We start from the raw sequence: 15,000 nt of genomic DNA on the forward strand, positions 1-15,000 counted from the left end.
CCCTGTGAGTCCAGACTCCATCTGTCCTCTCTCCCTCTCCTCCCTCTTTCTCCTCTCCCTCTCCTCCTGCCCAGTCCAGACTCACTGTCTCTCTCCCTCTCCTCCCTCTCTCTCCTCTCCCTCTCCTCCTGCCAGTCCAGACTCACCTGTCTCTCTCCATCTCCTCCTGCCAGTCCAGACTCACCTGTCTCTCTCCCTCTCCTCCCTCTCTCTCCTCTCCCTCTCCTCCCCGCCAGTCCAGACTCACCTGTCTCTCTACTCTCCTCCCGCCAGTCAGACTCACCTGTCTCTTTCCCTCACCTCCCCGTCAGTCCAGACTCACCTGTCTCTCTCCCTCTCCTCCTGCCCAGTCCAGACCACCTGTCTCTTCCCTCTCCTCCTTCCTGTCCAGACTCACCTGTCTCTCTCCCTCTCCTCCTGCCAGTCCAGACTCACCTGTCCTCTCCTCCCTCTCCTCCCTCTCCTCCTGCCTCCAGACTCACTTGTCTCTCTCCTCCTCCTCCCTCTCTCTCCTCTCCCTCTCCTCCTGCAGTCCAGACTCACCTGTTCTCTCCTCTCCTCCCCGCCAGTCCAGACCTACCTGTCTCTCTCCCTCACCTCCCGCCAGTCCAGACTCACCTGTCTCTCTCCCTCTCCTCCTGCCAGTCCTGACTCACCTGTCTCTCTCCCTCTCCTCCCGCCAGTCCAGACTCACCTGTCTCTCTCTCTCCTCCCCTCTTCCTCCCTCTCCTCCTGCGAGTCCAGACTCACCTGTCTCTCTCCCTCTCCTCCCTCTCCTCTCCCTCTCCTCCTGCCCAGTCCAGACTCACCTGTCTCTCTCCCTCCTCCTGCGTCAGACCTCACCCCTGTCTCTCTCCCCTCTCCTCCCTCTCTTCTCCTCTCCTCCTGCCAGTCCAGAACTCACCTGTCTTCTCCCTCTCCTCCCTCTTCTCCCCTCCCTCCTCCTGCCAGTCCAGACTCACCTGTCTCTCTTCCCTCTCCTCCTGCCAGTCCCAGACTCACCTGTCTCTCTCCCTCTCCTCCCTCTCTCTCTCCTCTCCCTCTCCTCCCTGCCAGTCCAGACTCACCTGTCTCTCTCCCCTCTCCCTCTCTCTTCCTCTCCCTCTCCTCCTGCCAGTCCAGACTCACCTGTCTCGCTCCCTCTCCTCCCGCCAGTCCAGACTCACCTGTCTCTCTCCCTCTCCTCCTGCCAGTCCAGACTCACCTGTCTCTCTCCCTCTCCTCCCTCTCTCTCCTCTCCCTCTCCTCCTGCCAGTCCAGACTCACCTGTCTCTCTCCCTCTCCTCTGCCAGTCCAGACTCACCTGTCTCTCTCCCTCTCCTCCCTCTCTCTCCTCTCCCCTCTCCTCCGCCAGTCCAGACTCACCTGTCTCTCTCCCTCTCCTCCCCTTCTCCTCTCCCTCTCCTCCTGCCAGTTCCAGACTCACCTGTCTCTCTCCCTCTCCTCCTGCCAGTCCAGACTCACCTGTCTCTCTCCCTCTCCTCCCTCTCTCTCCTCTCCCTCTCCTCCTGCCAGTCCAGACTCACCTGTCTCGCTCCCTCTCCCTCCCGCCAGTCCAGACTCACCTGTCTCTCTCCCTCTCCTCTCCCTCTCCTCCCGCAGTCCAGACTCACCTGTCTCTCTCCCTCTCCTCCTGCCAGTCCAGACTCACCTGTCTCTCTCTCCCTCTCTCTCCTCTCCCTCTCTCCTGCCAGTCCAGACTCACCTGTCTCTCTCCCTCTCCTCCTGCCAGTCCAGACTCACCTGTCTCTCTCCCTCTCCTCCCTCTCTCTCCTCTCCCTCTCCTCCCGCCAGTCCAGACTCACCTGTCTCTCTCCCTCTCCTCCCTCTCTCTCTCTCCCTCTCCTCCTGCCAGTCCAGGACTCACCTGTCTCTCTCCCTCTCCTCCTGCCAGTCCAGACTCACCTGTCTCTCTCCCTCTCCTCCCTCTCTCTCCTCTCCCTCTCCTCCCGCCAGTCCAGACTCACCTGTTCTCTCTCCCTCTCCTCCTGCCAGTCCAGACTCACCTGTCTCTCTCCTCCCTCCCTCTCTCTCCTCTCCCTCTCCTCCTGCCAGTCCAGACTCACCTGTCTCTCTCCCTCTCCTCCCTGCCAGTCCAGACTCACCTGTCTCTCTCTCCCTCTCCTCCCTCTCTCTCCTCTCTCCCTCTCCTCCCGCCAGTCCAGACTCACCTGTCTCTCTCCCTCTCCTCCTGCCAGTCCAGACTCACCTGTCTCTCTCCCTCTCCCTCCTCTCTCTCCTCTCCCTCTCCTCCCGCCAGTCCAGACTCACCTGTCTCTCTCCCTCTCCTCCCTCTCTCTCCTCTCCCTCTCCTCCTGCCAGTCCAGACTCACCTGTCTCTCTCCCTCCTCCTCCCTCTCTCTCCCTCTCCCTCTCTCCCGCCAGTCCAGACTCACCTGTCTCGCTCCCTCTCCTCCCGCCAGTCCAGACTCACCTGTCTCTTTCCCTCACCTCCCGCCAGTCCAGACTCACCTGTCTCTCTCCCTCTCCTCCTGCCAGTCCAGACTCACCTGTCTCTCTCCCTCTCCCTCCCTCTCTCTCCTCTCCCTCTCCTCCCGCCAGTCCAGACTCACCTGTCTCTCTCCCTCTCCTCCCTCTCTCTCCTCTCCCTCTCCTCCTGCCAGTCCAGACTCACCTGTCTCTCTCCCTCTCCTCCTGCCAGTCCAGACTCACCTGTCTCTCTCCCTCTCCTCCTGCCAGTCCAGACTCACCTGTCTCTCTCCCTCTCCTCCCTCTCTCTCCTCTCCCTCTCCTCCCGCCAGTCCAGACTCACCTGTCTCTCTCCCTCTCCTCCCGCCAGTCCAGACTCACCTGTCTCTTTCCCTCACCTCCCGCCAGTCCAGACTCACCTGTCTCTCTCCCTCTCCTCCTGCCAGTCCAGACTCACCTGTCTCTCTCCCTCTCCTCCTGCCAGTCCAGACTCACCTGTCTCTCTCCCTCTCCTCCTGCCAGTCCAGACTCACCTGTCTCTCTCCCTCTCCTCCTCCTCTCCTCTCCCTCTCCTCCTGCCAGTCCAGACTCACCTGTCTCTCTCCCTCTCCTCCCGCCAGTCCCAGACTCACCTGTCTCTCCCCTCACCTCCCGCCAGTCCAGACTCACCTGTCTCTCTCCCTCTCCTCCTGCCAGTCCAGACTCACCTGTCTCTCTCCCTCTCCTCCCGCCAGTCCAGACTCACCTGTCTCTCTCCCTCTCCTCCCTCTCTCTCCTCCCCCCTCTCCTCCTGCGAGTCCAGACTCACCTGTCTCTCTCCCTCTCCTCCCTCTCTCTCCTCTCCCCTCCTCCTGCCAGTCCAGACTCACCTGTCTCTCTCCCTCTCCCTCCTGCCAGTCCAGACTCACCTGTCTCTCTCCCTCTCCTCCCTCTCTCTCCTCTCCCTCTCCTCCTGCCAGTCCAGACTCACCTGTCTCTCTCCCTCTCCTCCCTCTCTTTCCTCTCCCTCTCTCCTGCCAGTCCAGACTCACCTGTCTCTCTCCCTCTCCTCCTGCCAGTCCAGACTCACCTGTCTCTCTCCCTCTCCTCCCTCTCTCTCCTCTCCCTCTCCTCCTGCCAGTCCAGACTCACCTGTCTCTCTCCCTCTCCTCCCGCCAGTCCAGACTCACCTGTCTCTCCCTCTCCTCCTGCCAGGTCCAGACTCACCTGTCTCTCCTCCCTCTCCTCCTGCCAGTCCAGACTCACCTGTCTCTCTCCCTCTCCTCCCTCTCTCTCCTCTCCCTCTCCTCCTGCCAGTCCAGACTCACCTGTCTCTCTCCCTCTCCTCCCGCCAGTCCAGACTCACCTGTCTCTCTCCCTCACCTCCCCGCCAGTCCAGACTCACCTGTCTCTCTCCCTCACCTCCCGCCAGTCCAGACTCACCTGTCTCTCTCTCCCTCTCCTCCTGCCAGTCCAGACTCACCTGTCTCTCTCCCTCTCCTCCCGCCAGTCCAGACTCACCTGTCTCTCTCCCTCTCCTCCCTCTCTCTCCTCCCCCTCTCCTCCTGCGAGTCCAGACTCACCTGTCTCTCTCCCTCTCCTCCCTCTCTCTCCTCTCCCTCTCCTCCTGCCAGTCCAGACTCACCTGTCTCTCTCCCTCTCCTCCTGCCAGTCCAGACTCACCTGTCTCTCTCCCCTCTCCTCCCCTCTCTCCTCTCCCTCTCCTCCTGCCAGTCCAGACTCACCTGTCTCTCTCCCTCTCCTCCCTCTCTTTCCTCTCCCTCTCCTCCTGCCAGTCCAGACTCACCTGTCTCTCTCCCTCTCCTCCTGCCAGTCCAGACTCACCTGTCTCTCTCCCTCTCCCCTCTCTCTCTCCTCTCCCTCTCCTCCTGCCAGTCCAGACTCACCTGTCTCTCTCCCTCTCCTCCCTCTCTCTCCTCTCCCTCTCCTCCTGCCAGTCCAGACTCACCTGTCTCGCTCCCTCTCCTCCCGCCAGTCCAGACTCACCTGTCTCTCTCCCTCTCCTCTCCCTCTCCTCCCGCCAGTCCAGACTCACCTGTCTCTCTCCCTCTCCTCCTGCCAGTCCAGACTCACCTGTCTCTCTCCCTCTCCTCCCTCTCTCTCCTCTCCCTCTCCTCCTGCCAGTCCAGACTCACCTGTCTCTCTCCCTCTCCTCCTGCCAGTCCAGACTCACCTGTCTCTCTCCCTCTCCTCCCTCTCTCTCCTCTCCCTCTCCTCCTGCCAGTCCAGACTCACCTGTCTCGCTCCCTCTCCTCCCCGCCAGTCCAGACTCACCTGTCCTCTCTCCCTCTCCTCTCCTCTCTCCTCCCGCCAGTCCAGACTCACCTGTCTCTCTCCCTCTCCTCCTGCCAGTCCAGACTCACCTGTCTCTCTCCCTCTCCTCCCTCTCTCTCCTCTCCCTCTCCTCCTGCCAGTCCAGACTCACCTGTCTCTCTCCCTCTCCTCCTGCCAGTCCAGACTCACCTGTCTCTCTCCCTCTCCTCCCTCTCTCTCCTCTCCCTCTCCTCCCGCCAGTCCAGACTCACCTGTCCTCTCTCCCTCTCCTCCCTCTCTCTCCTCTCCCTCTCCTCCTGCCAGTCCAGACTCACCTGTCTCTCTCCCTCTCCTCCTGCCAGTCCAGACTCACCTGTCTCTCTCCCTCTCCTCCCTCTCCTCTCCTCTCCCTCTCCTCCCGCCAGTCCAGACTCACCTGTCTCTCTCCCTCTCCTCCTGCCAGTCCAGACTCACCTGTCTCTCTCCCTCTCCTCCCTCTCTCTCCTCTCCCTCTCCTCCCGCCAGTCCAGACTCACCTGTCTCTCTCCCTCTCCTCCTGCCAGTCCAGACTCACCTGTCTCTCTCCCTCTCCTCCCTCTCTCTCCTCTCCCTCTCCTCCTGCCAGTCCAGACTCACCTGTCTCTCTCCCTCTCCTCCTGCCAGTCCAGACTCACCTGTCTCTCTCCCTCTCCTCCCTCTCTCTCCTCTCCCTCTCCTCCCGCCAGTCCAGACTCACCTGTCTCTCTCCCTCTCCTCCTGCCAGTCCAGACTCACCTGTCTCTCTCCCTCTCCTCCCTCTCTCTCCTCTCCCTCTCCTCCCGCCAGTCCAGACTCACCTGTCTCTCTCCCTCTCCTCCCTCTCTCTCCTCTCCCTCTCCTCCTGCCAGTCCAGACTCACCTGTCTCTCTCCCTCTCCTCCTGCCAGTCCAGACTCACCTGTCTCTCTCCCTCTCCTCCCTCTCTCTCCTCTCCCTCTCCTCCCGCCAGTCCAGACTCACCTGTCTCGCTCCCTCTCCTCCCGCCAGTCCAGACTCACCTGTCTCTCTCCCTCACCTCCCGCCAGTCCAGACTCACCTGTCTCTCTCCCTCTCCTCCTGCCAGTCCAGACTCACCTGTCTCTCTCCCTCTCCTCCCTCTCTCTCCTCTCCCTCTCCTCCCGCCAGTCCAGACTCACCTGTCTCTCTCCCTCTCCTCCCTCTCTCTCCTCTCCCTCTCCTCCTGCCAGTCCAGACTCACCTGTCTCTCTCCCTCTCCTCCTGCCAGTCCAGACTCACCTGTCTCTCTCCCTCTCCTCCCTCTCTCTCCTCTCCCTCTCCTCCTGCCAGTCCAGACTCACCTGTCTCTCTCCCTCTCCTCCCGGCAGTCCAGACTCACCTGGCTCTCTCCCTCTCCTCCTGCCAGTCCAGACTCACCTGTCTCTCTCCCTCTCCTCCCTCTCTTTCCTCTCCCTCTCCTCCTGCCAGTCCAGACTCACCTGTCTCTCTCCCTCTCCTCCTGCCAGTCCAGACTCACCTGTCTCTCTCCCTCTCCTCCTGCCAGTCCAGACTCACCTGTCTCTCTCCCTCTCCTCCCTCTCTCTCCTCTCCCTCTCCTCCTCCGAGTCCTCGCCGTCTCCCTCGGGGGAGCTGCTGTGCTCGGGGGTGGGGGGTCTGCGGGGCAGTGGGGGCAGGCTCAGCTCCAGGACGCCCCCCTGCGCGAGGATGCCGTACAGACGCTTGATCTCCTCTGGAGGGGGTGTCCAGTGCTCCGGGTCCTCGATCTCCTCGTCACTGCAGGGAACCCCCCACTCCTCCTTCTGCACTCTGTCCATCTCTCCACCTGGACCAGAGAGAGAGAGAGAGAGAGAGAGAGAGAGAGAGAGAGAGAGAGAGAGAGAGAGAGAGAGAGAGATTCTTACGCAATAAGAAGGAGGCTCTTCAACATCAACCCACCAACAAGAATCTGGCTCCAAATATTTGAAAGTGTAATCCAACCCATTGCCCTATACGGCAGTGAAGTTTGGGGTCCCCTCACAGACCAGGATTACACCCAATGGGACAAACACCCCACAGAAACTCTGCACATGGAGATCTGTAGAATCATCCTCCGTGTGCAGAGAAAAACTCCTAACAACGGGTGCAGGGCCGAATTAGGCCAGTACCCACTATTGATAAACATACAGAAAAGAATATTAAAGTATTGGCTACACCTAAAAAACAGCGACCAAAATTCCTACCACCACAAAGCCCTGCTCAGCCAAGAGCTGAGCCCAAAACAGAGCCCCCTGAGCCAGCTGGTCCTGAGGCTCACCGACCTGAGCCACACTGACACTAACCAGCCTCAGGACAGCACTGCTAGAGCACCACAACCCAGACTCAACCACATCACAGCACAGATCAAACAGCAATATCTCACACACTGGGACACACACACACAAACACAACATAAACTGGAATGCTACAGAACCTTAAACAGACAATACACACTAGCTGAATATTTGACCAAAATAAAAAATAACAAACAGAAACAGACCCTGACGAAGTACAGGCTCAGTGACCACAACCTGGCCATAGAAACTGGGCGACACAGGCAGACCTGGCTGCCCAGAGAGGACAGGCTGTGCTCCCACTGCCAGCAGGGAGAAATAGAGACAGAGGTGCACTTCCTACTGCACTGTGACAGATACTCTGGGATTAGAGAAACATTCTTCCCGAAATTCAGAAATCTAATCCCCGAGTTCCCACACCTGCCAAAACCACAACAGGTCCCAATCCTACTGGGAGAGGGAGGAGGGAACTCAGTTGATCTGGCAGCCCAGTATGTGATCTCCTGTCCCAGCCTGAGGAACAGTGAGTCCGTCTCCCAATAATGCTCCAGCCGCCTACAGTATATGTCAATATTATATAATATGTCTTTGTTGTAAATGTCTGTAACATGTCTGTAGATTTTATTTTACTTCTATTTTTTGTTTTGTTCTATGTTAATTTTATTATTTTTCTTTGCTTTGGCAACACTGATTGTACCCATCGGTCATGCTAATAAAGCATCTTGAATTGAATTGAATTGAGAGAGAGAGAGAGGGGGGTCACCACACACACAGTCTGGACACTGACACTGCACTGAGAGAGAGAGAGAGAGAGAGAGAGAGAGAGAGAGAGAGAGAGAGAGAGAGAGAGAGAGAGAGAGAGAGAGAGAGAGAGGTCACCACACACACAGTCTGGACACTGACACTGACACTGCACTGAGAGAGAGAGAGAGAGAGAGGTCACCACACACACAGTCTGGACACTGACACTGACACTGCACTGAGAGAGAGAGAGAGAGAGAGAGGTCACCACACACACAGTCTGGACACTGACACTGACACTGCACTGAGAGAGAGAGAGAGAGAGAGAGAGAGAGAGAGAGAGAGAGAGAGAGAGAGAGAGAGAGAGAGAGAGGTCACCACACACACACACTGGACAGAGAGAGAGGTCACCACACACACGCACGCAGCACACAGAACACTTTACCTTTATCTCCGTCCCTCTCTCCCTCTCCCTGCTGGGACTCCCCTGTCTCTCTGACACAATCTTCATCTTCCTCCTCCAGCTCTTCCTGCTCCTCTTTCTCCTCCTCTCCTCCGTCCTCAGCCTGCGCTGCTCTCTCTGGTCGCTCTCGCTCCCCAACACCCAGAGACTGGATCCCCTCTCTGAGGCAGGAGTCCGAGGACTCTGCAGACTGCATGAGTCTGAGAGAGAGAGGGGTTAATACAGACACTCCAGTACATGAACACTGCACTGAGAGAGAGAGGGGTTAATACACACACACTGACTGGACACTCCAGTACATTAACACTGCACTGAGAGAGAGAGGGGTTAATACAGATACACTGACTGGACACTCCAGTACATTAACACTGCACTGAGAGAGAGAGGGGTTAATACACACACACTGACTGGACACTCCAGTACATGAACACTGCACTGAGAGAGAGAGGGGTTAATACAGACACACACTGACTGGACATTCCAGTACATTAACACTGCACTGAGAGAGAGGGGGGTTAATACACACACACTGACTGGACACTCCAGTACATTAACACTGCACTGAGAGAGAGGGGGGTTCATACAGACACACTGACTGGACACTCCAGTACATTAACACTTCACTGAGAGAGAGAGAGAGAGAGAGAGAGAGGGGTTAATACAGACACACTGACTGGACACTCCAGTACATTAACACTGCACTGAGAGAGAGGGGTTAATACAGACACACTGACTGGACACTCCAGTACATTAACACTTCACTGAGAGAGAGAGAGAGAGAGAGAGGGGTTAATACAGACACACTGACTGGACACTCCAGTACATTAACACTGCACTGAGAGAGAGGGGTTCATACAGACACACTGACTGGACACTCCAGTACATGAACACTGCACTGAGAGAGAGAGGGGTTCATACAGACACACTGACTGGACACTCCAGTACATTAACACTGCACTGAGAGAGAGAGGGGTTCATACACACACACTGACTGGACACTCCAGTACATTAACACTGCACTGAGAGAGAGAGGGGTTCATACACACACACTGACTGGACACTCCAGTACATTAACACTGCACTGAGAGAGAGAGGGGTTAATACAGACACACTGACTGGACACTCCAGTACATTAACACTGCACTGAGAGAGAGAGGGGTTCATACACACACACTGACTGGACACTCCAGTACATTAACACTGCACTGAGAGAGAGGGGTTCATACACACACACTGACTGGACACTCCAGTACATTAACACTGCACTGAGAGAGAGAGGGGTTCATACAGACACACTGATATTTACCGTTCTCTATCTTCCAAGTACTAAAACAGCGCCGAAGACACTGAGTTGAAGACAAACATGGGACGAGAACTCCAGAGATGGTGATGGCGCAGGATACGATAAATCGACAGTGTTACAACAGGTGAAATTCATGGGTCAATTCAACCCGCCGCGAAGAACGTTTCCAACCTTCGGCGCCTAGTATCCACTGTAAACAAAGCGCCATCTTGGGCCACTTCCTCTTCCGGTTTCCGTCTGTCGTTCCTCTACTTCCGGCCCAGACGTGCGCTCACTCGCTCAATCCCGATTGGCCCGGTTGGTTAAAGACTCTTGTGATTGGTCTCCTTTGAAAGTTGGGTGGGCTCTTATGTCGTGGACGCTACTGCCTCAGCGATTTCACAGATCCGCGACCAATCACAGTCTAAGCCTTCCCGACGCCCCAGCCAAGCACAGCCCCCGGGTCTCTTTCTAACCCCGCCCACTGGAGGTGGCATCTTCATCGCCTCACCCAATCGCAGCTCGCCCTCCTTTCGCTTGCGTGACGTCAGGCCCTTCGGCGGGCGCTGATTGGTGGGATCGCCTGCCGCGAGGCCCCGAGCCCGCAGGTTTGAAAATCCTGTAACGGCCCGTGTTTGTGTGCGGCCCGCGGAGCCGCGCTGTGTCCGGTTTTTCTCTGTGTTTCTCCTGGGTTCATTTCACCTCCTCCACCCGTACCTGTACCCGAGGGACTGAAGCCACGCCGGGAGAGTTTGGAGCCGAGGTTCGGTAAGAGGCCGGCCGGTTCCGATCCGGGGTCGGGGTCGGGGAGTGAATTTCGGTGACCGGGCCGGGCCGGAGGATGAATTCACTCCGAGAAACTGCTTTATTTCTTCTTTTGGGGTTTCTTATTCTTATTTCTTCTTATTTTGGAGTATCTTTATTTCTATGTGGCTTTTTTTTTTGAGAAAAGGGGCTTCTCGGAGCGCTTTAGGGAACAACGGCAAAACAAACAAAACAAGAAACCCGCTCTGAGCCGGTGTCCGTCCGGCGCAGTCACACACACCCTGCACAGAGCAGGACTGAGGTCACACCCCTCAGGCCGGGGGGCTCTCTGGTACCCCTGGGGTACAGCAGGAGAAGCCCCTGCCACCCCCAGAGTGAAGACAGTCTTGGGGGACAGACAGGAGAGCAGAATTAGACGATGTGGATGAGCTCAGGCTGGGGGGCTCTCTGACACCCCTGGGGATACAGCTCCTGAGTGTTGGGGCGCAGCAGGAGAAGCCCCTGTCACCCCCAGAGTGTAGACAGTCTTGGGGGACAGACAGGAGAGCAGAATTAGACGATGTGAACGAGCTCAGGCTGGGGGGCTCTCTGACACCCCTGGGGATACAGCTCCTGAGTGTTGGGGCGCAGCAGGAGACGCCCCTGTCACCCCCAGAGTGTCGACAGTCTTGGGGGACAGACAGGAGAGCAGAATTAGACGATGTGGAAGAGCTCAGGCTGGGGGGCTCTCTGATACCCCTGGGGATACAGCTCCTGAGTGTTGGGGTGCAGCAGGAGAAGTCCCTGTCACCCCCAGAGTGTCGACAGTCTTGGGGGACAGACAGGAGAGCAGAATTAGACGATGTGGACAAGCTCAGGCTGGGGGGCTCTCTGACATCCCTGGGGATACAGCTCCTGAGTGTTGGGGTGCAGCAGGAGAAGTCCCTGTCACCCCCAGAGTGTCGACAGTCTTGGGGGACAGACAGGAGAGCAGAATTAGACGATGTGGACGAGCTCAGGCTGGGGGGCTCTCTGACACCCCTGGGGATACAGCTCCTGGGGTTCGGGGGCGCAGCAGGAGAAGCCCACACTCTGAGAGCAGGCTCAGAGGAGTGGGGGCGCAGGACGAGAGCAGCTCAGACAGGTACTGAGGCGTTGAGCCGTGCAGAGTCTTACAGGTGAGCAGGAGGATCTGGGCCTGGACATGAAACCAGACAGGAAGCCAGTGCAGGGGCTCCAGGACAGGAGTGATGGGATCGCCTGCACTGGACCCGGACAGGACTCTGGACAGACTGGGGTTTGTTCAGGGTGGATTCAGAAACCCCCAGCGAGTGGAGTGTTACAGTGGTCAGTTCTAGTGTTGACCAGTAACGGTTAACGTCGGGCAATATTTCTGAGTGGAAGAAGGAGGTTTTTACCCTCGTGCCCTCGTGCTCGCGCGCACAGGCTCGCGCAAACGTGCCCTCGTGCTCACACAAACATGCACTTGTGTACACTTGTGCCCTCGCCCTGTAGACTGACTGGGTCACAACCGCGGTCCGGTCCGGCCCGGTCTGCCGCTCTGGCGAAGGCATGCCCTCAGCGCCCCTCTCCCCTCCCCAGGTCGCCATGGCGCTGCCTCAGAGGGTTGCCGCGGGCGAGGCGGGGGCGTCACGGCGCCCCCCCCCTGCCCGCCTGCGGGTGGCCGTGCGCCTGCGCCCCTTCATGTCCGCAGAGGACGAGAAGAAAGAGGGGCCGTGTGTGAGGGCTGCTGGGACACAGGGCCTGGAGATCGTCAACTGGAGGAACACGAACGAGACGCTGCACTACCAGTGAGTCCGAGAGAGAGAGACGGGAGCTGTCTGTGTGTCTGTGTGTCTGTGTGTCTGTGTGTCTGTGTGTCTGTGTGTCTGTGTGTCTGTGTGTCTGTGTGTCTGTGTGTCTGTGTGTCTGTGTGTCTTGTGTGTGCCTTGTGTGTCTGTGTGTGTGACAGAGACAGGGGCCACCCCTGACGCTCAGCTCTGCTGCAGGTTTGACATTCTCCACGGGGACAGGAGCTCTCAGCAGGAGGTCTACCTCTCCTCCGTCAGGCCTGTGCTCCCCTTCCTGCTGGCCGGACAGAACGCCAGCGTCTTCGCCTACGGGCCCACGGGGGCAGGTCAGTGTGTGTCTCCTGTCCCCCAGTCCCTCTGTACCCCTCTCCTGCTGCCCTGACCCCTGACCCCCTGTCTTTCCCTCTGCTGCTTCCCTGACCCCTGTCTCCCCCTCTCCTGCTGTCCTGTCTCTCTTCACCCCCAAACCCCCTCTCCTGCTGCCCTGACCCCTGACCCCCTGTCTCTCCCTCTGCTGCTTCCCTGACCCCTGTCTCCCCCTCTCCTGCTGTCCTGTCTCTCTTCACCCCCAAACCCCCTCTCCTGCTGCCCTGACCCCTGACCCCCTGTCTCTCCCTCTGCTGCTTCCCTGACCCCTGACCCCCTGTCTCCCCCTCTCCTGCTGTCCTGTCTCTCTTCACCCCCAAACCCCCTCTCCTGCTGCCCTGACCCCTGACCCCCTGTCTCTCCCTCTGCTGCTTCCCTGACCCCTGACCCCCTGTCTCCCCCTCTCCTGCTGTCCTGTCTCTCTTCACCCCCAAACCCCCTCTCCTGCTGCCCTGACCCCTGACCCCCTGTCTCTCCCTCTCCTGCTGTCCTGTCTCTCTTCACCCCCAAACCCCCTCTCCTGCTGCCCTGACCCCTGACCCCCCTCTCCTGGTGTCCTGTCTCTCTGACCCCTGACCCCTGACCCCTGCAGGGAAGACCCACACCATGCTGGGCAGCGCTGAGCAGCCTGGGATCATCCCGCGAGCCGTCAGGGAGCTCTTCCAGCTGGTCCGCGAGCAGCAGGCCCTTCCGCAGGGCTCCGAGTGGGACTGCAGCATCGGCATGTCCTACCTGGAGATCTACAACGAGAAGGTACTGAGTGTGTGAGGCTGTGTGTGTGAGGGTGTGTGTGAGAGAGCTCAGGGCTCCGAGTGGGACTGCAGCATCGGCATGTCCTACCTGGAGATCTACAACGAGAAGGTACTGGGTGTGTGAGGGTGTGTGTGTGAGGGTGTGTGTGTGAGGGTGTGTGAGAGAGCTCAGGGCTCCGAGTGGGACTGCAGCATCGGCATGTCCTACCTGGAGATCTACAACGAGAAGGTACTGTGTGTGTGAGGCTGTGTGTGTGAGGCTGTGTGTGTGAGGCTGTGTGTGTGAGGCTGTGTGTGTGAGGGTGTGTGTGAGAGAGCTCAGGGCTCTGAGTGGGACTGCAGCATCGGCATGTCCTACCTGGAGATCTACAACGAGAAGGTACTGAGTGTGTGAGGGTGTGTGTGTGAGGGTGTGTGAGAGAGCTCAGGGCTCCGAGTGGGACTGCAGCATCGGCATGTCCTACCTGGAGATCTACAACGAGAAGGTACTGGGTGTGTGAGGCTGTGTGTGTGAGGCTGTGTGTGTGAGGCTGTGTGTGTGAGGGTGTGTGTGAGAGAGCTCAGGGCTCCGAGTGGGACTGCAGCATCGGCATGTCCTACCTGGAGATCTACAACGAGAAGGTACTGAGTGTGTGAGGGTGTGTGTGTGAGGGTGTGTGTGAGAGAGCTCAGGGCTCCGAGTGGGACTGCAGCATCTGCATGTCCTACCTGGAGATCTACAACGAGAAGGTACTGTGTGTGTGAGGCTGTGTGTGTGAGGCTGTGTGTGTGAGGCTGTGTGTGTGAGGCTGTGTGTGTGAGGCTGTGTGTGTGAGGCTGTGTGTGAGAGAGCTCAGGGCTCCGAGTGGGACTGCAGCATCGGCATGTCCTACCTGGAGATCTACAACGAGAAAGTACTGAGTGTGTGAGGGTGTGTGTGTGAGGGTGTGTGTGAGAGAGCTCAGGGCTCCGAGTGGGACTGCAGCATCGGCATGTCCTACCTGGAGATCTACAACGAGAAGGTACTGAGTGTGTGAGGGTGTGTGTGTGAGGGTGTGTGAGAGAGCTCAGGGCTCCGAGTGGGACTGCAGCATCGGCATGTCCTACCTGGAGATCTACAACGAGAAGGTACTGAGTGTGTGAGGGTGTGTGTGAGGCTGTGAGAGAGCTCAGGGCTCCGAGTGGGACTGCAGCATCGGCATGTCCTACCTGGAGATCTACAACGAGAAGGTACTGAGTGTGTGAGGCTGTGTGTGTGAGGGTGTGTGTGAGAGAGCTCAGGGCTCCGAGTGGGACTGCAGCATCGGCATGTCCTACCTGGAGATCTACAACGAGAAGGTACTGGGTGTGTGAGGCTGTGTGTGTGAGGCTGTGTGTGTGAGGCTGTGTGTGTGAGGGTGTGTGTGAGAGAGCTCAGGGCTCCGAGTGGGACTGCAGCATCGGCATGTCCTACCTGGAGATCTACAACGAGAAGGTACTGGGTGTGTGAGGCTGTGTGTGTGAGGCTGTGTGTGTGAGGCTGTGTGTGTGAGGGTGTGTGTGTGAGAGCTCAGGGCTCCGAGTGGGACTGCAGCATCGGCATGTCCTACCTGGAGATCTACAACGAGAAGGTACTGAGTGTGTGAGGGTGTGTGTGTGAGGGTGTGTGAGAGAGCTCAGGGCTCTGAGTGGGACTGCAGCATCGGCATGTCCTACCTGGAGATCTACAACGAGAAGGTACTGAGTGTGTGAGGGTGTGTGAGAGAGCTCAGGGCTCTGAGTGGGACTGCAGCATCGGCATGTCCTACCTGGAGATCTACAACGAGAAGGTACTGGGTGTGTGAGGGTGTGTGTGTGAGGGTGTGTGTGTGAGGCTGTGTGAGAGAGCTCAGGGC

At 58.2% G+C, this 15,000-nt stretch overlaps 2 protein-coding genes across 2 annotated transcripts in view; one reads left to right on the forward strand and one right to left on the reverse strand.

Moving 5' to 3' along the window:
* pagr1 (PAXIP1 associated glutamate-rich protein 1) overlaps positions 1-9,740 on the reverse strand; it is a 16,026-nt gene extending 6,286 nt beyond the window's left edge. Inside the window, 3 exon segments of the mRNA XM_069188391.1 lie at positions 6,234-6,501; positions 8,175-8,392; positions 9,499-9,740. Of these exon segments, the coding sequence (XP_069044492.1) occupies positions 6,234-6,501; positions 8,175-8,388 (482 nt within the window). The 5' untranslated portion in view covers positions 8,389-8,392; positions 9,499-9,740.
* A 316-nt stretch (positions 9,741-10,056) lies between these two features.
* Positions 10,057-15,000, forward strand: part of kif22 (kinesin family member 22) — a 51,749-nt gene continuing 46,805 nt past the window's right edge. Inside the window, exons 1-4 of the mRNA XM_069188390.1 lie at positions 10,057-10,242; positions 11,821-12,029; positions 12,228-12,355; positions 12,988-13,148. Coding sequence (XP_069044491.1) covers positions 11,827-12,029; positions 12,228-12,355; positions 12,988-13,148 — 492 coding nt within the window. The 5' untranslated portion in view covers positions 10,057-10,242; positions 11,821-11,826. The remainder of the gene's footprint in view (positions 10,243-11,820; positions 12,030-12,227; positions 12,356-12,987; positions 13,149-15,000) is intronic.

The sequence above is a fragment of the Lepisosteus oculatus genome, chromosome 4, assembly GCF_040954835.1.
Source record: "Lepisosteus oculatus isolate fLepOcu1 chromosome 4, fLepOcu1.hap2, whole genome shotgun sequence".
NCBI classification, from domain to species: domain Eukaryota; kingdom Metazoa; phylum Chordata; class Actinopteri; order Semionotiformes; family Lepisosteidae; genus Lepisosteus; species Lepisosteus oculatus.